The sequence below is a fragment of the Passer domesticus genome, chromosome 4 (genome assembly GCF_036417665.1).
Source record: "Passer domesticus isolate bPasDom1 chromosome 4, bPasDom1.hap1, whole genome shotgun sequence".
Lineage (NCBI taxonomy): Eukaryota > Metazoa > Chordata > Aves > Passeriformes > Passeridae > Passer > Passer domesticus.
In genome coordinates, this window is record NC_087477.1 from 80424380 (window position 1) to 80447043 (window position 22664).

The 22664-nt window shown below is 38.3% G+C and overlaps 1 protein-coding gene across 9 annotated transcripts in view; it reads right to left on the minus strand.

Moving 5' to 3' along the window:
* CTNNA2 (catenin alpha 2) overlaps window positions 1-22664 on the minus strand; it is a 462204-nt gene that overhangs the window by 336494 nt on the left and 103046 nt on the right. For all 9 annotated transcript variants that reach the window (XM_064419032.1, XM_064419026.1, XM_064419024.1 and 6 more), the window contains 3 exons: window positions 13534-13700; window positions 9683-9802; window positions 7345-7611 (listed from right to left, as the gene is read on the minus strand). In XM_064419032.1, coding sequence (XP_064275102.1) covers window positions 7345-7611; window positions 9683-9802; window positions 13534-13700 — 554 coding nt within the window. The remainder of the gene's footprint in view (window positions 1-7344; window positions 7612-9682; window positions 9803-13533; window positions 13701-22664) is intronic.

The window sequence follows — 22664 nt, forward strand, 5'->3', positions numbered from 1 at the left end:
GAGGCACCTGGGATACTGGGAGGTGTCCCTGCCCATGGCAGAGGGTGGAACAAGATGGTTTTGAAGGTGCTTTCCAACCCAAACCATGCTGTGATTCTCTGACCTTTCCCTCTGGCACACCAGGCTGGATGCACCCACAGCAGCTTCACGAGCATCCCTCAGGCAGGAGTGCACAACTACAAGCAGAAGCAACAGCCCCCACCTTCCCAGCCCCCTCTCCTGACTGTTCTCCAAAATTAAATGGAGATGCTGCTTCCCTGAAATAGTGGAGGTGTTCACTTCTCACATACCTAAGCTACAGAAGCATCTCAGAGGTGCTAAATAAACACGGGCAAAATAGTAGCAAGTGTAGTCTAATTAGAACATTTCACTTAGTGCTCTTTTCGAGCTGTTATAACTAACCTGAAAGAAAATTTTTGATTTAGCACTTCATATATTCATACTTACATTAACAAGAAAATAAGAAACCTGCAATAATTTGAATAATAATGCAATAACTACTGCTACAGAAAACACATTTCCTTATAGAAATGATAATTAGGTGATTAAAGTGTGTTTCTTTTCTGTGTTTTTAGTATGTCTAACAAATTTGTGCTTGAGGGTTGATTACAAAAATTCCTTTGCAAATAAAGTGGCCTGCTGCAAACAGATTAAATGTATTTTGATAGGGAAGCACAGGTAGCAGTTGGTGTGTTGGCAAAAGGCTCTTTCTACCACCAAAAAAGTGGTAGCAAAATGCTATGGTTAAACACCAACAAGTATTTTTGATTGCTAAATCTTTCCACAATACTAGTTTACTATACAAGACCATTTCAGAGGGAAAAAAAATAATTCACAGACATAAAAAAAATAAACCAGAAGCCCACTAGATGGTGCTCCTATACAGCAAATACAGCTCAGCAGCACCATTCCCACTGCAAAAGGGGAATGAGAGCAGTAAAATCCTAATCCACAGTTACCCAGGGCTCTTCCCTTCACAGAGATCACATTTTGGCCATGCATTTGCTTCCAAAATCCTGACATCTCCAGTGCCATCCTTTGTACTCTGGAGCTGACCCTTTCCACAGTAATACATAAACAAGCCCAAACATACACAAAAGGGGTTGTAATGGGAAATGCAGCAATAACTGAAAGGAAAAGCTTGTTTGGTCCCACAGCATCATCAGGACCCCAAAAATTTACTCTGAATCTTCCTCGTTTGAGACATCCTCAGACATCCTCTGACACATGGCTCTGCAAACAGGTGAAGCTTTTGGGTTTATGTAAAATGCAACATTTTGCTGTTGGTTGTTATTTTCTTAATATGCAAAGCATGAGCAGTCTGATGTTTCTCCACTCAGAGGAGACCTGAGGAGTGCAGAAAGTGCCAAAGCAACTCACTACTGCATAGAAGTTTTAGAAACACTGATGTGCAGCCTGGCTGCCTTCACACAGGAAATACTTGGCTTGACATTGTTGCAGTGTAAAAGCCACCCCAGCTGCACCAGGGACAAAAAAAAAAAAAAAAAAAAAAAAAAAAATCCAACTTCATTTTGGGGCTCTCAACACAATAAATTTGTGGACATGGGGGAATGAGTCTAGATGAAACCCATAAACTTGATCAGAGAGCTGGAGCCCCTCTGCTCTGGAGCCAGGCTGGGAAAGCTGGGGATGCTCACCTGGAGAAGAGAAGGCTCCATGGAGAGCTCAGAGCCTCTTCCAGGGCCTAAAGGGGCTCCAGGAGAGCTGGAGAGGGACTGGGGACAAGGGATGGAGGGACAGGACAAGGGAGAAGGTCAGTTTGGACAGGGCTTGGAGCAACCTGTGACAGTGGAAGGTGTTCCTGCTTGTGGCAGGAGGTTGAAACAAGATGATCCTTAATGTCCCTTCCTTCCCAAACCATTCTGAGATTCTTCATCCAATATTTCTTCACCTGATATTTCATCCAAATCCATACATGAGGTTATCTGAATTTGCAGCACACTTCCCCAGTGCATTGCTAGTTAAATTCAATATAGAGTTGCTATTATACAGAAATTGCCATTTGCCTGGGCTAGAGCTACTCAAGCTCAACAAGTCTGGTTTCAAATTGCTGTCAGATGTGCAGTAATATTTTTGCAATTGTTTCTTATGAATTTGAGTGGCGAAACAAACGCATTTCAATTCTCCTTTCGAAGCTCACATTTCGTCCTGTTCTCTGCAGCATCACAAATCACTTCTCTGAAGAACACATTTACAAGCAAATTGCAATTCCATAAATGTTCTGCAAAAAATCCATTCTCAGATCATCTAGCAGTTATTTGTCCAAAAAGGAACATTTTAAAGGTAGTCACTTAATGACACAGCATTTTTTCTGTCTCCTACATTTCTGCCACATTTTGACAGCTCCTAATTTTATTACCAAATAAAAAAGAAAAAGCAGTCTTTGCTATTGCTATACCCAGATACTTTGTCTTTTCAGTTTCTCTGTCATGTTTTCCCCTCATTACACACTTATTAGATCTTTCACTCCATTTAAGGTGCACTGCATTCTCTAGCCATGCAAAATATTCCTTAAGGAGCATGAATGCATTCACAAAATATGTTATGATAGTCCATTTATTAATTATGAGCTGCATTTAACAGCCTGGAGGACAGTGACCAGTGTCACCAGACACTTTCTCATCAAATGCAGTCATCTCCCAGATAGCTGACTGGCTCTGTTCAAAAATTTATTAAAGATTGAGTTACTCTGCCTGTAATTTCTCAGTTCAAATGCTGCTCATGACAAAAAATAGTACAATTTCAGTACCCTGGGACCTATCCCAAATACATAAATACCTCAAGCACAAAAAAATCATTTTAACCACCTCTTTCAATTCTGAACCATATCAAATCATACGATCATTCTGAGTTGGAAGGGACCCACAAAGATCAACCAGTCCAACTCCAGGCCCTTCCCAAGACAACACCAAGAGTCTCCCACCCTGTGCCTGAGAGCATTGTCCAAATGCTACTTAACTCCGGCACGTTTGGTGCTGTGACCACTTCCCCTTATATTCCTTTATAAACCAAATTATTTTCGTACTCAGAAGTCAGAGAGCAAAGAGGTGACCCACAGGCTCAGCAGTTGAAGATGTAACAAGGATCAATGCTGTTGGATTGCAACTTTATAGACAAAATACAGAGAAACAATAAATCCAATGTTTAAAAAGATAAAAAATGATAAAACATCAGATAAAACACCATCAGCTATAGGGCTTGCTTGTTTGGATTAATTTATACCAAAACTAAGCACTATATATTTCTTTAAACAAGCAAAATATCATTTTATTGCATTGCTAGAGGCAGAACTTGCACACACAACCACAAAAGACAGGGAGAAAAGTCAGCCAAGCCATCTCATCAGTTCTTTCTGGAGCAATACAGAAAACAACAGATATTTGCTTTTGGCATCAGTGGAGGAAAGGGGTTTTGGTCCTTTTTTCCTTTAGATATCTTCTCCTCCCCTCTCTAAGTCAGGGGATTTATAAATTCTATTTCATTTTATTGCAGATAATCCAAGCCTTGCTTCAAACACAGGAATAATCCTTTTATGGAGTTATGGTGCATGCATAGTAAACAGCTTTATATTTACAACACCATTACACCCACACTCCCACCACTGTACAAGAATGATTACCCTCATTTTTCATATCCAAATCTAAATTACATTATTCAGAATTGCTTAAAATGTAGAGCACTGTAGGTCTGAAACCCCTAGAATCTGAATTTCCACTGTGATTAGCACTTCTGAGGTGTTGTCAGCACATCCCACTGGCACAGCTCCACTCCTCAGGACTCAGGAATTGTAATCCCAGTCCATATTCTGAGAGCAGGCACCCTCCTACTCACCAGAGATCCCAAGTGCCCAGTAAATGCTATTTTTGCCTGTCACTGCCCCCTCTCTATTCCATCATGGAGAACACATTTCCCAACAATCTGTGTGCAGCCCTTGCTGTGGCACAGACAACCATGGAATCACAGAATTGCTTGGATTGGAGAAGCTCTCTCAGATCATCGAGTCCAACTCCAGCCCTGCCAAGGCCACCAATAAGCCAAGTGCCACCATTCCCATGGCTTTTAAATTCCCCCCAGGACTGGGGACTCCAAACTGCCCTGGGCAGCTGTGCCAGGCCAGGGCTGGACAAGCCTTTGGGTGAAGTAAACTTCCCTCATATCCAACCTGACCCTCCCCTGGCCCAGCCTGAGGCCGTTCCCTCTCCTCCTGTCCCTGTTCCCTGGAGCACAGCCTGAACCCCCCGGCTGTCCCCTCCTGGCAGGAGTTGTGCAGAGCCACAAGGTCCCTCCTGAGCCTCCTTTGCTCCAGGCTGAGCCCCTTCCCAGCTCCCTCAGCTGCTCCTGGGGCTCCAGACCCTTCCCCAGCTCTGCTCCTTTCCCTGAACAAAGTTATTCCTAGATATAAATATATATTTTTACATCCACATATATTTTTACTTTGCAGTTAGCAAACACACACCAGTGTCAATGCCATCTATCTTCACCTCAGTTTTCATGAGGCACAGTTTTCTGGTCCTTCTCATTGCATTTCTTCTCACTCAATAATTTCATTCTCTTTCTGTCTACCTCCCCACCACACTCCAGTTTGATGTGCAGGTCCTGTCTCTGCTGCACACCATGAGGGCTTTGGGGAGGACACCAGATAAATCCATCCCACAGTTTAAACTGTGCCAATAAAGCAGTCCCTCAATAACCAGAAGAGATGAGAACTTACCAGATCAAAATCACCATTTCCTGAGTGAAAACAGAGCCTTTTCAGAGTTCAAAGTAAGTTCTTCAAAAATTTATCTATGCAACTTCCATAAATTTGGCCAAATATCATGAGGGGGAAATAAACCGTGCACCCCCATTTGCATTAAGGACTCAGAGATATTTCATAAACATAAAATATATGCCAAATTTTAATAATAAATTACTAATAAGACCAGTAACACCTACTTTTAAATGATCTAAGAGCAAAGCAGCAACATGGAAGTGAAAGGACAAAGCAACAAGGCATTAAAAACGTTCTTTTGTCATCAATCAACTTCAAATAGGACTTTAAAGGAAAAAATCTACTAAGAAACAGATTTTTGAGCTCTCCTTATTTCTATATTTCTATAAATTATCTCTGAGAAGCAATAAATGACAACTATCTTCACAACTTTGCTGCTAATAACTCACAGGTGACTTTACACAATCCCCCAGTGTATAGAGTGTGACAATTATCAAAAGACCTAGTTAAACACAATGGCTGTGCTTCAAATAGGTAGAATAATTATTTGTATTCCATGTGAAGATATTTTGACTGAGAAAATGTTGAAAATATTCACATTGCAGTTATTTGAAGCACTAAGCCACAGAACACTGATTCCAAAATCTGGAATAATGAAGGTTGAGAAGAGTTAAAATAATGGAAAAAACCCTGTAAACTTATTTTTAACACAGAATAATCATCTTGGCATATAACACAGGGTTTAGTAAGCACTTTTTACCAAATATAAACTGATCTCAATTAATATGACTGAGGCTGTAAAATAAATATTCTGCAAAAACATTTTCATTAGAAAATACAAAGTTCCTTTCCCTTGCTGAAGGAATATACTACCACCATACAAAGCAAGGGTTTTTCCTCCACTACCTTTTAACTCATGGCATAGTTTCACTAGTTTGCTAATATTGCTTGTTTTCTTGCTTGTAAAACACAAAGGTAAATTCACAATCATCCCACCATCACCAGCCATAAATTTTGACTTTCCCTGGAGGCAAGGGAATGTCATCTTTGTTGCAAAATTAGGTGTGAATAAATCTCATTCAACAGCTAAGCAGTGAGTTAGAAAATGAATAATACAATTGTTTCAGTCTCTGTATCCTCCTAAGCAAAGTTTTCATTTAGTTTCCTAAAATAAGAAAGAGAGAATTCCCCAAAAAGGCTGTTTTTTCCACATGTAATTATGAACAGAACAGGCTACTATGGCTGCACATCTCCCACACACATGCATGGCTCCTGCAACATCACAGAAAGTGGAAAAGACTTTACCTGAAAAGAAAAAGGATGAATATTCTCATAGAAGCAGGGGACAATATCTGATGTCTTGCACAGTCTTCACTACATTTATTTTCACAAAGCACAACAACTCTCTTTGCATTGAACAACAGTCTTTTTTCCAGAAGGCAGCAGCAGCAGCATCATCAGTTTGGGACAGAGAAGTCACATGTTTTCTGTCCCTGTTTGTCAAACCTTGCTGTCCGTAACATGCAAAGTCCCACACAAAAGCTGCAGCACAGTCAGACCACACAGGGATATTATTCCCAGGATCTTATCCACCAGGGACCAGTGAGCTAAGAGGGCCATGAAAACCCTGAGGAATTCCTTAAATCTTAACCCACAGTAATTGTGCAGGAAAAACCACTGATGTAAGAATACATGGACAAGCCCAGTCCAACATGCTGTGACATGAACCACCTGCACTACACCTCCACTTCCAGCCCTAAATGCAGCAGGACTGAGCAGCTCCTGATGTGACACATTCTGGGATTGCAACCTTGGGTGATAATCAAAGTGAAAAGGACACCATTCCCTAATAGTAACTTCAACAAGTCTTTGCCTTAAGTCAAAATGAAAGACGAAAATGTTGTCAGAGACTGTCTGCAATAACCTTTCTGTTCACTGCCTGAAGTACAATCCTCACATGTGAGATAGGGAGAAATCATCAGACAGGACTGCTAATGAAATTAACAGCTAAGCAATTAGCTGTCTGGAAAGTTGCTTAAGTGAAACCATATCTATTGCTGGAACAGAGGCTGCAGCACTTTGCCCACAGCTGAAATCACTGCTATCAACTCTGTTTGAAAGATGCTTTTTCCATGACTCTGATTAACATAATTCAAGATTCAAGTTGAATGTTAATGTTTCCAGGACACTGAGCTCCATCACCATTTTCATCTGTCTTGTCTTCCTGACTTGCTAGACAAACATGATTTTACCACTCAAGCAACCTCAGATCTTGGTCACATAACTAAACTGGCAGATTAATCAGACTTTGCATTTTCTAGAACCATGTAGTGAGATTTGTCAAGGATCCTAGAGATAACAAGAACTTATTTTTCTCACTATCCCAGCCACTCATATGAGCACAAATAACTCCTTGTAATTCCAGTCCATTAGCAGCAAACAACTATTCCTCACCAAAACCAACACAACTCAATGTCTGCCCTTTGCCTCTGCAGTCTGAGGAAATGGATGTGAAAGAAAAGGGGAATTTGAGTCCTGTATAACAACTTAGTTAAAAGCTCTGTAGATGGTGTGGAGAAACACCTCATTCTCCACACCCTGCTGATACTCACATCAAACTCATTCAAAGCAGCAGCCAGCTCTCCTATGCCAGTGTGGCCCTTGTTCTCATCGGTGGGCGACGTGGCCTGGGCAGCGTTGGAGATGCCAGCAATGGCCTCCTGCACTTGCTTGAAGACGTAGTCCCTGTTGGCCCTCGTGGCCGCCACGTCGGGGTGGCGCAGGAAGGCCTGCGAGGCCGTGTACAACATGGTGGCATTCTTCTTCAGAGCCCCGCGGGCCGCGGCCATCTCGTCCCTGCAGTGAGGATCCTTCAGCTCCTGCACGAGAGCACACAGCTTTCAGAGTCGGAAGCGAAAGGGTTTGTGTTAGAATGCATTGCTTTGAGCATCCGGGCATGGATGCCGTGCAGTGGTTTGGCAGAGATGGAATCCATGGCAGAACCCAGCACAAATCACTGAAAGAATTCCCCTCCTGCCCAAGGAAGTCCTCCTGTGTCACTACAGCTGTTACACTCTGCTCGCAATATCTTACCTAAGAGTCACTTCCCTTTTGCAAAAACCCATTACAAATGTACGCAAAACATTCAAAATTACTCTTCCCAAACAAATGGATTCCTTCTGCTGGTTCCATAATGGCAACACTCCTGTTGCAGCAAGTGACTTGTCTTTCTAATTATTACACCCATGTCCTTTATAAAATTATCATAAGGCAGACCTTTAAAAAAATCAAACTAGAAGTATTACATAGATGAATATCATAGAATGACAGAATCAAAGAATTGACTAGGTTGGAAAAGAGCTTTGAGATCGTTCAGTCCAACCTATGACCTAACACCGTATGGTTTTAGTTCTTAAAGACCTAACAAATATGCCTCTCAATATTTCTATTTTACTTCCCTTCATATTTGTTTTTATTCCTCATATCATTTAGAGTTTTCATATTTAGAATATGAGAGAAAACTTTCTTTTGTCTCCTCTGACAACAAGAATCAGATACTGCATAATATGTTATCAGAATTTTGTATTATTATTATTATTTAACCCCTGATTTTTCTTTTCAGTTATAGTGTATATCATATTGTCCTTGAATGTCTTACAAACATTAAGACAGCCTTCATAATATTAATTAGGAATAACAAAATGTTATTACTTCTACTTTAAAACTATGAACAAACCAGTCTGGAGATCTGAATAGTTTATTTATGTCCACACATGGAATCCATCACCAACACTGAAAAAGGACCCAGATATTCTGGATTTAAAGGCTCTACCCTCTGATTAATTTCAACCACATGTGGCTGACAGGTAACAGTCTTCAGAAAGAATTTTTGCCATATTCTTGTGTCTTCAATGAGAACTTAAAAGATATAAGCATCCATTAACTTTCATATTTTTCTCTTTTTTCCATATTTGCAGCTCTTTTTCCACAGGGGAAGTGTCTGAATGTACAGGAGAGCATTCTCCATATAGTGCCTAGATTGTACATTTTAATTTATTTGCCTTAATCAGATGGTTTGCTTTCTGTGGTCCTGCAAGGAGCAGGGAGATGAGCTTGATAATCCTTACAGGTCTCTTCCAACTTGAGATATTCAATGATTCAATTTTAGTATAACTCTTAAAATGCAATTTTTCATAAAAAAGCCCCACAATCATGATTCAGAAGAAAATTATCATTACTGCAATTCAGAAAATAAGGTAAATAGGTGGATGAATATGGAAAGCCAACTTTCCAAATCCAGTGTTCAATGCAGTACAAAGATGGCACATCCTTGAATTATTGGTGGTATTCAAATATAATTGAAGTTGGAGAGACCTTATACAACTCTACAGTGTCTTGAAAAGAGCACAGTTCAGGGGAAAGCTATCTTTATTTCAAAGTTGCATAATGACCAGCCTTGAATAAATGTTATCATGATTTTCTGGTCTCTTTTTCAGCTGTCTTAGCAATGGATAAATGAATAATTTTTTTAAAATAACCTGAAAATTATTAATAATGGTTTGAAGAACAAAGTAGATTTCTGTTCCTCCTGAACTTGAATTATACTGAACTAGCAAAAAGCTCGTGCTTTACCAGCTGTCAGAGTGACCTGAAATCTGCATAGGTTAGAATTAAATGGGAATAATCATCAAATTAAAACTATCCTTAACCTCTTGAATCACTTCCCTTTTCACCCTTCAATCTGTTAATAATTGAAGCCTCTTGGAAGGTACTCTTAAAAGAAATGGCACTTCTGAAAAACTTCATCACATTCAAAAATAATCAGTGTAATTAAACTATAGGCCATGACATAGCAATTAGTGGTTCATTGTACATTTTAAACCAGACTTGGATATAAAATAGGAGAACTTTAAAATGAAGATGGACTTTTCCAACCCCTCCTGTACTCACCTGTTGTCGCCTCGCAGCGACATAGTTCAGTTTAACCATTTCCTTCCCAAATTCCTTAAAGCGATTGGCTAAATCTTGCTCATTTGTTGCATTTTTCACAGCTTCTAGCGCCTCCTCTACCTACAACACAATAAATCAGCTCTGTCAGCATCTTAATCCACTCTTTGAAAAAATCTGTGACTGTTCCACCCAATACTCTGTCTTACATGGACCCAATTTAGGTTTCACATCCATCACTGTACAGAAGCTTTATGAAAGTCCCATGAACTTTAATTAGGTTTTTAATAGAGCAACTGTCACTCTGCAATTTTGTCTCTTTACTGTGCTTTGGGATCATGTAAAGCTAATGTCAAAGATATCACTGTTTTAATTTCCCTGCCCACACTGATGAAATATTTAATATCTATGGGGTTCAAAACAAAATACATGAGTATGTTCTTAATGTGTGGTACAGGCTTTTTGGGAAAACAAAGAAAGTTATCACTTCTGGACACAAAATATTTAAAAAGGAAATTCAAACTTACCATTAAGGTTTAAATTTACCCTGAAAAATCCAAAACACTATCTTTGTGAAACACATGACAGCTTCCACCCAGAATATTTGCATTATTTCTTTTTTCTCAGCTCTGAGCTTTCTTTCTTTAGTTATTCAACACTGAGAAAAGAACCTACCCAAAAACCCACACCTGACTTATGCAGTGATGCTGCAGCTAACAGACAAAAATATAAAACCCCAGTTATGCCAACAAGTTGATTCACCAAATGTATTGTGAACCTTTACCTTATGCAAAGCAAGAAAAATATCTTAAGGGATAAAATGCTCTTTTCATGCAATGAGTAAAGGAAACATTACTGTGTCTACATGGAAATTCAAAGTTGTACTTCTCTCCCTTGCAAGATAAAAATGCAATTTCAAGCAAAAACATTGAGAACTGAAAAGATGCTACTGATCCTTCTTGATAAAAGTGGTTGTTCAGCTAAAAGCTGCAGTTCATAAGAACATGCATAAAAAATTTTCCCGTCAAAAGGCAAGGGCTTATTGACATGGAGAAAAGCAGAGGTTTGCAGCCCTCCAGACACTGTTGGAAATTGATAAATTCAGCAGTAGCTGGTGTCTAATAGTTTAGAAAAGCACAATTATGTGCAGAACCTGTCTTTTTATTGCTTGAGTTGCTCTGTGTTTTCCTACCACTGAGAGAGTATATTTTCATTTTGAGCTTTTACCTACTTACTGCAGAATTACAAATTACAGGGCAGTGCAGTAGCAAACTCATACATTTCTATTGGAAAATGCATAATTCAGGAACATAAATTCATAGTTATTATGCTGGAAATTATAAACCAAGTTCTGTCAATTTACAAGCTACAAGCTTATTCAGAATCCAAGTTACCTCTTCTTCTACTCTTAACGAGAACAGTTTTTAAAAAATGAACTGACTGCCTTACCATTAACACAAATTGCAAAAGCATCGATGTATTAAATAATTTGCTCTTGCAGAACTTCTTGCAAAATATGCCCATTTTCCTTTTTTTATAAGGAAACATTTTCATTAAAATAGCTGAAAGTTTCATCTTTATTGTATTTGTAATGCCAAGCACAGGCATGACAAACTGATACACGTTTTTCTAAGTCCTTCCCCATATTAAATAGAAATCTTGAAAATTTTGTCAGAGATTCCACTCTGATAATCAGATTTCAAAGGATGCTGATCGTACTCTGTCATGTCAGTCAGGGCTCAAGACCACAAATTCCAAAATCAAGAAATCAGTTACGAGAAATACTAGAAAGGACAGGAGCACAAGCTCTTTTTTAATGATACTTTTATTATTACAATTTCTTTTTTACAAATTCATACTGGAGCAAGTTCTCCATCCTTGAGACAGCACTCAACTTCAACTGATCTGTTCCTCTGATTAACCAGCTTGGAATTAATTACAATAGATCTATAATTCTCTGTGTGCATGACCACATGCTATAATGGTACATGGTTTTTTAATGTGTTACAAAAGCTTCTGCAATAACCACTATTTCTAATTTTAGCAGTGTAAAAGATAACCTGAATGCAATGACCAAGTCCTTCCAGAAAGCACCTGCATATATTCCCTCTAAAATACTAATTAAAATGCACCATTTCCTGGGAAGCCTTTGACATGCTTTCAGAGAAAACTGATTACAGTACAATTCAGCATAAATCAGGCTTCATTACTCTGACATGCAGAATTATTTTAGTTCATTAATTTTATGGGTAACTTACACAAGTCTTTGAAGGTTACCTTTGAGTCAATAGAAGAGCTTTTCCTCCATCAATTTTGTATAGTATAACCACTTTTCCCCCTAGTAATTTGTCTAAAAGCAGTTAGCACTGCAAAGTGGTAAAATAAGGATATTTACATGTCCAATCCTCAGAAATAAATTACCCTTTTTAACATGAAAATAGAAGTCACAGTTAAGGTCCTTATGTTGAATTTTGCTGAAAAGAACCAGAGATCACTGACTTCTGAAACTGAACTTGTAATACCATTAGATAAATGCAGAGATTACAAACCACACTGCCAGACATGGCCCTTACAAATCTGGGGTGCAAACTGTGCAAGTAAATACAGCCACTTAAAAACCAGCACTGGACATTTGTATTTTACATAACAGTGTACTCTGCTTCAAAAGAACTCTCAGATGGGAGAACAGAATTTCTCATTGTCCATGAAAGAGCTTGAATACAAATTTTCATCATAATGTTCAGAAAAAACCTGTTGTTTATGATATTCAAGTGTTGGCCTTGCTAGGAAAGGACAATTTGAATTACAGTTACATGGAGCATTATAGAGAGGAAAAATGTAAAGCATATTGGAGAGAGACACTGCTTACACTGCACGTAACCAGAGCCACATGCTGACAATTCTGAGAGCAGCATTTTATCTATTAAAGCAGAGTTCACTAGAACCTGTGCTGAAAAATCAGCCTCTTTCCTTATGAAAACTGCTTTCCAGCTATTCAGGTTATCTGCACAGTTTGCAAGTTGAAAGGTTCTGTTTTTCCAGAACATGAGATTGTTGTACAGTTAAACTGTCAAAAAGACAAATTAAAAAAAAAAAAAAAAAAAAAGGAAAAAAACCCAAAACACTTTTTGAACAGTTGCTAAAAAGAAGCAACTTTACATCTCCTCTGTTGAATTCACACATGCATTCTGCAGGCTTTAAATATCCTGTATATGATTTTCTGCACAATTTTATTTTGTTTCAGAGGTTTTTGATTATTTGTTTCTGCAATAAAAATGTAACGGTGCAACAGCTAGGGAAGGTGGAAAAATGCATTTCCTACTTTCAACTGAAAATCTTCTTAACACTCCTGTATAAAAATGTGAATGGTGGTGGTCAAAAGTGAATAAAAATCTGTCTAAACTACCTGGTAATCTTTAATTCCTCTTTAATCTTTGATTACACCATTGTACTATTGTCTCTCTCCAAATTAAACATTTGATCTTTAGATATATTCAGAAGTCACAAAGAGAAAAAAAAGAGTAGACAACGAAAGTGCCTAAACTGCGCCAGAAAACAAAAATACTGGGAGAGTAACTGGGATAAGATGTGAGGGGAACAAATGCTTCAGCCACTGAAGACTCACAAGACTCACAGCTCACAAATTTTGCTTTAAGTGTTCAAATATTAATTTCTGCAGAATTAAAAAATGAATGAGACTAATGCAGAAATGTGTTAACTCCTACCTCTGATCAGCACTTCAAGAGAACCACATGGAGAGTAAAGGCTGTGAACAGTCACCTTCCTAACTGATTTATCCCGTTTTTCCACGCACAAAGCACACAAACCCAAGAGAGAAGGTGAAAAACGCCTACGATTTTGAGGTGTGAGAGGAGCCTCATGACATCAGCCATGTCAGCCAGGATGAGCAGGCGGGTGACGGCCGAGAGCAGGGCGCGGGCGGCGCGCACCATGGTGCCCCTCTTCACCGAGGAGCAGGGGTCGTCCGCGAACTCCGACGAGGCGATCCGCATCGTCTCTCCTGGCAGAGGAACACAAACGGCGCTCAGGTTAGCGGTCAGCCTTGTGGCTTTGGTTTTTCCACAGAGCATATAAAATAAGTGCTGCTGGGAAAAAAAATCAGAGAAACACCAAAGCCTTGGGTTGGAAGGGGATTTGAAGCACATCCAGTTCCACTCCACAGATACCTTCCACTGTCCCAGGGCGATCCAAGCCCCATCTAACTTCGCCTTGGACATTTTCAGGGATCCAGGGGCATCCACACCTTTCCTGGGCAACTTTTCCAGGGCCTCACCACCCTCACAGGCAAGAATTCCTTCCCAATATCCCATACAATCCTGCACCCTGGCAGTTTGAAGCCATTCCCTCTTGTCCTGCCACTCCATGCTGTGTCTCAAGTCCCTCTCCAGCTCTCCTGGGGTCCCTTTAGGCACTGGAAGGTACCCCAGGAGCCTCCTCTTCTCCAGGCTGAACAATCTCACTTCTCCCAGAGTGGCTATGATTCACAGATTTTATATTAACCCAACTTTTGCTGTTCTTAAAAGAAATCCTGTTTGTCTCCAGTGCAGAATCTCAAAAAGAAAGTACTTCTAACGTGAAATCAAAGCATATTTACATTGCTTTAAAGACCATTACAACAACATTAAAAAAAATCCCATATGGCAATATTTCCCATAAGACAATGCAAATAGTGAGGGAGAGATTTAAGATGGCCACAGTGATTAATTCCCATCAGAACTATTTTCCTTATTATATTTACCATTAAGACTGCGCCTTCAAATTATAATTTGCAAGCAGAGTATCTTGGATGATAAGCTGAAAATATAAAATTTCAAAATACAATTCAAGTGGCTCATTTCTAAAGCTATATATTCCTCTTATCTTTCCATAGGGTTGGCAAAACTCTCTACAAATTTCTTAGGAGACAATTAACAAACAATCATTGCTAGATAAAAGGAGAACAAACCACATTTCTAAACATACTTAAATGCTATAGTGCTCAGCATCACAGAGCTGAAATTCAAGGTAAAAAAGAAAACAAGGTTTCTGGAGGAGGACCACAGTTTGCTGTCCCTACCGTCCCATGAATTTTTAATGTGTGCCAAAAAACACTGAAGCTAGGAGCAAGGAATTCTTAACCACAAAGATTTTTTCTAAAACATACTTTAAATCAAACAGTTGTTTCAAAAATTTATCCACAACTCTTGGCTGAGAGTGTGCTAAAAATTGGGAATAAGCATTATTATTATTATTATTATTATTATTATTATTAGTCAATGACTCAAATATTTCATGGAAGAGGAGATACTGAGAGAGAGCACAGAACAGCTGAAAGCCCAGCATGTCAGCAAGGGTTGGATGTGAGTCTCCTAACTGGGAATTTGATTCCAGTGCAGGATTGGCTTCATCTAACGAGTGTAACATTGTAAGACATCATCATCCCTCCAATTATTTATTGAGGGAAAACAACAATCCCAGAGCACTGGGATAAGAGTTTGCTCCAAAATGCACTCTTAGAGCACAATGAGCTGATTGAACCCAAGGGGACACAAACAACCACAGGAAATCCCAGCAAGGCTTTCCCTTATTTAAGCTCTAAGTAGGATTCAGATGAGATGGAAGTGATTCCAAGCATCCAGCAGCAAAACCCTTTTAAGCGAAAGTACTGAATTTTAGAGAAATCCAAGCTGAAGTAGCAGACAAAGAAAGCTTTCAATTTTGGAATCGGATGCCTGAAAATTGTTTAACTTCCATTTTGTTACTGAAGAGATTTTAACATGTTCTGCCAAATTAGCAGTGTGTAGCTTCAGATAAATATTTATATAGGACTATGAAAGAAAGAGTAATATTTGATAATTGGCCAGTGGCACCAGGAAAGCAAGAAGGAAAATTATCTTAGTCTTGAATAAACAAGGAGACATACCTTGCAAAAACATTTAAAAATCAACACTCAATAGCAGAGGAAAAATGCACAGAGGGTCAAAAGGAAACATAAACAAACAAAACAAACAAAAAAAATTAAAAAGCTTGGATTAGATATTTAATCTTAGAAAGCTCACATTAGGTGAAATGAAACCCCAAAATGATGAAGTAAAAATTATTAAACAGACATAATAAAATAAGCAAACCAAAAAACTATGAGTATAGAAGTTCACAGCAGGTTGTTTAAAACTTAACAGATCTAGTAGTTCATAATTTAGAAACTAATAACCAAGAAACTAGCAGTTATGGGGAGGAAGGCTCATCTGATTCAGTGCCAATTAACATATTTTTACCCTTTTATGGCAGTGGTATCAAACTACTCTTAGGCTAAAGGTATCAGTGGAGCTTCAGCTAGCCCAATTATGCTTTAGAGAAACCTTTTTATCTGGAAAAAATCAACTGTACATTTAGTTATCCATTTCTTTCCAAATGCATTTCAAGTTGTTCTGTAACCTATATTAAATTACTTTCAGTGAAAATTGGGTCAACACAAGAAACACAGACATCTGAAGCCATCAGGTCTGCTTCCTTGACGCTGCAGTCAGTCAAGTGATAATATAATTAATAATAATCTTAATATGATAATAGCTACACTCATAAACTTATCAAGATTCCATCTTAGAAACAGCTCAGACATTTAACCCCAATTAATCCTATGTGAAGTGGGAAATTCACTCCAGAATGAACTCCAGAATCTGACAGGTTCTTTTCATTAGATACTTTTAATGCCATAATGCCTGTATTTGTAGATAATTTAAATCCATTTCTTCTCATGACCCATTTGTCCTTCAGTTTCACTGTGTTCTTCTTCCACTCTTGGCCCTATTGTCCCTTTTTAGCTTTGTGCATTTTTGTGAGGAGTCCTGACAGACTAAAGGCAGTACTTCAGTCCCTTCTAATTGCACACAATATCCATTTCTATAATCATTACAGCAGCCCCATGAAACAATTCTGCTTCTGGAGTACAAATGATAAGAACTGCAGGTTTCTAGTACCATTTGCAGCTATGAGAAATACTCATGGAATCCCAGAATATCCTGGGTTGGAACTGTAGGAATCACCGAGTCCAGCTCCTGGCCCTACACAGGACACCCCAACAATCCCACCATGTCCCCAGAGCTTAAGAACTGCAAACATCTATCAACAGATGATTGCAAAGGTCACCAAAAAAAGCTGCTGGAATTTCATGAGCAGACTTAAGGTAAAACATCTACCTGTGAGGAAAGCATTGAACCAAGGCTTTCACTGGTTAATAGACAGAGGAAATGTCATTTTTTCTAAAGCCTTGAAGTGTTTATTAAGAGATAGAAGATGGGAACCGAGTAGCAATCCAGAGAACAGCTGTGATCAGTAGGAGATGCTCACAATACACCAAACACCTGGAAATAATTACCAGAACAATGACAAATTGATTGGATGCACCACTCCTGAGCAGTTCCCAAATGGAAGAAGTTAATAAAGCTACAGTCTAATTAATGCATTTCTTTCAGATTTTTCCTTTTGTTCTACATGTCCATGATTAAAAAGACAGAACAAGTGATCCATGACATAATGGAAGTACTTTAGAGTGCTCTCCTCATAATTAGAGCAAAAGCACTGTTATGAAGCTGTCCTAAATTATAATAATATATAGACCCAAACCGAGTTGCACATTCCACATAAGAGAGTGAGGATTATACTAAATGATGATATGATAGATTTGAACAACCCATAATTGTTAATAAGGTATATTTAAATTATGTAAGCAGGTTTTTATTCCTTTCATCATGGATGTTGTCTTGTTAAGAAACAAAAGCAAACCCAAAGATCTGCAATTTTATCCCCCTTGGATTTGTCTAGAAATTCACCAAATAGAGCAGGATCACTCACTTTCCATACCAGTATATATCTGAATAGTCAAATTTTAGGAATAATGACCTGGATTGTTTGTTTCTCACTGTCTGTATTCCTCCTACCTTATTAATCACATTGATTATTTACCACATCTCTTAAAACATCATATTTTGTTTATAGTATTTTAAAAACCATTCTCCATAATTGAACATATTTATTTCAGTATCAACCTCTGTTTGATATTATCTGAATGTGGGAAGTTATTTTTGAGTATTTTTGTCCTGCATACTCACTAAATGCAAATATGCATTAAAAATTCTATTCAGAATTCTAAAAGCTTCACACAAATGGCTTTTTAGTCTTGCCTTTCCTTAAAACCTTTTTCCTAAATCTTTACTGCTACGTCCTCTAAACTCATCTCCTCTTCCACCTGCAGCTGGCATTTTGTTCTCCATTTGTAGGAGGATGACCACTGCTCTCATCATTTTAATGGATTTCAAGGCCAGAAAAGGCAGTCTCTGATCAAGCCCGATCTTTTCCTGTCACATTTCAGCTCCTGGAGCTGTGTCTGGAACTGATTGTACAGACAATCCAGCTCACTTACATTTGACTCACTTTACATTTGATATTTAGACAGAGTGATGGAAGATGAATCACTCTGAATTTTAAAGTACAATGGATATCCTTAAATCTAGTAAGTATTTTAGATTCAATGTTCTCTCTTAGATCCAAGAACACACCACATCATTCACTTCATGGACCATTAAAATATGTAATTTTAATTAACCCAACTACTTCTTTCCTGAGGGGCTGAAAATAGCAAGAATACAGAACTTTTAAGGTATTTAGCCAATATCTATGACAATGTAAGACAATTTATCCACTAATGTTATGTTTTAGAAAGAACTTTTCTAATTAATAGTCAGATTAATAGTACATTTGGAACATCACTGATACACTTAAGTACAATAAAAACCCAATTAAATTTCAATTCAAAACTAAATTGTTTGGGATGTGAGGATACATTAGCATCTCTAATCCCTCTTTGTCTGAAACTCAGTTACTCCAAGGATTAACATCCTTCAGGGACAAACTAAACTGATCTGCCTGCACTGAACTGCAGAGTGCAGGGAACATCAATATGAACATTTTAGATGCTCAGCACTGTGTCTGGGAACACAAAAATGCATTGGACCTCTTGAGATAAATACAGACGCAAATTTAAACACTCAATCTCCACTGAATTATAATGTGGCTTTATTTGTATGCTGGTACAAGTCATGCTGCTGAACTACAATGTTTGATAGAAACATGGAATCATAGAGAGGTTTGGGATGGAAGGGACCATAAAGCCCACCTTGTTTTATCCCCTGCCATGGACAGGGACACCTCCCACTATCCCAGGTTGCCCAAGCCCCATTCAGCCTGGCCATGGACACTTCCAGGGATTCAGGGGCAGCCACAGCTTCTCTGGACACCCTGTGCAAGGCTTCCCCAGCCTGACAAAGAACATTTTTTTTTTCCAATATCCCATTTACATCTACTCTAAGTTGAAATCTCTTCTCCCTTGTCCTATCAGCAAGTAGTTCAGCTACCAATTTTCCTGCAACTTCTATGTTCATATAAAAATTTGAAATCTCTAATTTAAAATAAGTATTTTCTCTTTATCCAAATGCTGCAAGGTTGCACCAAGAAGTACATTCAAAATAAGTAGAATAGTTCATCACCTAAGTAAGAAACTACAGTGGAAAATGTTGGGAAAAGTTGCTGTCTTTCTAGTGAACTGTGTATGGTACATTCATTAAAATCATTACTGTAAAAAAAAGGACTAAAATGAATGGAACTGACAAAGAAAAATCTGTAAGTCTTAGTGATTAACATCTTGAGTTTCATCATTTAATGTGTTTCTGCATAACAATTTATGAATTTAAATAGACCAGTCATTAATAAATTTAATGCATCAGGTATAGAAGGGAACAACATTTGAAAAGCACACAAAATTCATGGAAAAAGAATCACTCCAAGAAAACAACATTCAGCACCAGGCACACAGATTCAACCATTCTGAATATTATTTTCATTCTGGGGCTTGAAGAGCCCCATACAAATACTGTACAGGAAAGCAGGTTGAAGGGTAGATTCTATCTGTGCCCAAGGCACCATGAACTGAGTTCAAAATCATAATTAGAATCAGTTCCATCACTCTCTATCATCACATGAAAAGAAAATACCCAATAAAGAGTTTTTTTTTAAATTGATATTTTTTGAGATAAGCTTCAGTTCAAAGGGTTGGTATTTTCCAGCAAGATGCGTTTTCATAACAAAATTTATCAAAAAATCCCAGTGATGTGTGAAAAAGAGGGAGCAGCAAGTTGATAATGTCAGCACATGGGAAGCACTGTGAGGAGGGGGAAGGATTGATGATGAGATTGATCAATCTGCGGATTATCAACTTCCTGTTTGTTTTGAGGGTCACTTTTGTGCTCCTTCTAATTTATGATTTTCCTTACACTTAGATCCTACCTGAATGTCCTGAAGCAGTAAGAGAAGTAGGGAGCACTGCTTAATCTGAGGAGCAAACATGGCTAAAAGTAAAAAAAGAAACCCTTCCCACAACCCCACAAGAGGACAGGCATGTTAATGCTGGACAACTGAGAGGTTTGCAGCCAAGAAAGAAAAATAACAGAAAAAATTTAAATACAAAAATTTAGAAGGATACTCCAGTATGAGAGAGGATGAGAAAGGAGAAAAGCAGACACGGGAGAGTCATCAGCACAGGGAAAATCGACAGTGTAGACTTACAGTAAGAAAGAGATGAAAAAGAAGACAACATAAAATACAGAGAGAGTATCTGCAGGTTTACACAGAGAAACAGACTTGAAGGTACAAGAAGACTTTAAAAAAATATTTCAATTCTTCTATTAGTTCACATAATCTGCACACATTGTTTATAGTAACCTATAGTTGAGATCCAATGCAGTTATTTTTTTGCCATAAAACAATTTACCAAAGATTCTAAAATCATGCTCAAAGCCTCAGCTTACATGAAGATTATCTTTCCAAAATTGGGAATTACATTTAAAAATTAATTTTTGAAGACTAGAAAACCAATTTTGACTTGGCAGCATTTTAGTAACCTAAGAATTTATTGCCAATTTCAGTGGGAATTCACATACATGCAGTGACACCTATGTGTTAATATAAGAGCTGCTTTATATAACTATACTCGTTGCTTGAATGTTTAAAAACTGCAAGAGCTTCTGCGCAGAGATATAATGAGATAAGTGAGCTTCATGGTGTGAATTTACATTCCATTGCAGAGTTCAAAACACAAAACTAATCTGTAGCCCTCCATCAACACCCAGAAAGGCAGATTGCTGTTGTGCACAGGAAAGGCTCATAAACAAGACATGATTATCATTAAGTTTGTAATAAGAATAGAAAGAAATTATCTTTAGTCTCAGCCTGTATAGGTAATAGAAAAAATGATGGTTGATCATAAATCCTTCGTAAATACCTGGGCATGGCAGAAGGGAGGCTGAGGGGAATCAAGGCTGGAGATGGCTCTGAGCAACCTGGTTTAGTGGAAGGTGTCCCTGCCCATGGGAGAGCATTGGAACTAGATGAGCTTTAAGGTCCCTTTCATCCCAAACCATTCCATGATTCCATGATGTCCATCCTTTACTGGATGCAGAGCAAAATTCAGTCACAAAGGATGAGGAAAATGTTGAGGTACCAAATTCCTTCTTTGCCTCAGTCTCCAACAGTAAGAGGGAGTGTCCTTCAGGTACCCAGCAAGCTGAGCTGAAGGGCAGAGACGGGAACAGAATGAAGACCCCAAAATTGGTTCTACTCCTGTCATTAATGAATTTGTAGAATCCTTTTTTATTTGTTTTCTATGGCAGCAGCCAGATTTCAGTTCTAGCTGGTCTATGGCCCTTGCCATTTTCTCTCTGCATGACCTCCAAATGTCCCTGTAGCTTTCCTGAGCTGCCCTTCCCTTGTCCCTTTTCACAAAGGTCACAGACTCTCCTTTTTCTGCCCAAGTCCCACCCTAATTCTCTGTTCAGACAGATAAGTGTTGAATCAATAAAATAAGGGGAGATTTAAAACCATGAAGTCCACCACAAACAGGTGAAAGGAAGTAGAGGTGACATATTTTCTGAAGAAAAAACACATATATTTCATCACATATTGTAGAAATCACATAATATGAACAGAGGTTTACAACTGACTTATCTGCAACTAAAATACAAAAAAAAAAAAAAGCACCGATCTCAAAGTGTATCGGAACAATTACAGCTGAACGAAATTTGCAAACATCTGAAATCAAAATCAGTGGAAAGCCTACAATTTTATTTTTAGTAGATATGAAAATAATTCTAAATTCCATCAGCTATACAGAACAGTCTCCTTTTCCCATGTTCATATATAAACAGCAGCTGGAATATCTCACACATCTAAAGTCTAAAAAGAATTTTTCTCTGATAAAGGGATTAAAACAGAGTGAACAAGATAGCTGGAGATCAGAATGCTATAATTTGACACTTCTCAGAGGAAATCAGCGCCTGTTATTTGATTATAACATTTTATATTCCCTCACTCTGTAAAGCATTACTGGCCTTTGTAGTATGTGAAAAATGTACTTCAGAAAAAGATGTGTTCAAAATGGTAAATGGAAAGGCAATAAATTAAAGCCTTTTATATACTGACTAAGCATCTTTTAGGACTCAGATATTAGAAAGTATATTTCAAATTTTCATGCTGTCATTTTTAATACTTCTCTTATCGTATACCGCTTTCTGAAACCATATCCAAAATTAAAGCCTAATCTGTATGGGAGAAAGAAGCTTTTATACAACTTTTGAAGCTGGATGACTGCCATGGAAAATGCAGTCAAAAAATAAAGAACACTGAACAAAACGTACTGTAGGCAAATAGGACTGAGCAGGGGGGCAAACAAGACTCCTAGATAGAGCTTAGTGCTCCAGGGACTGCTTGCATCTTTCTCATTAAATGCCACTGGGTTATCACAGAATCATGGAGAGGTTTGGGTTGGAAGACACCTTACAGCTCATCTTTTTCCATCCCCTGCCATGGACAGGGGGACCTTCCACTAGGCCAGGTTGCTCCAAGCCCCATCCAGCTTGGCCTTGAACACTTCCAGAGA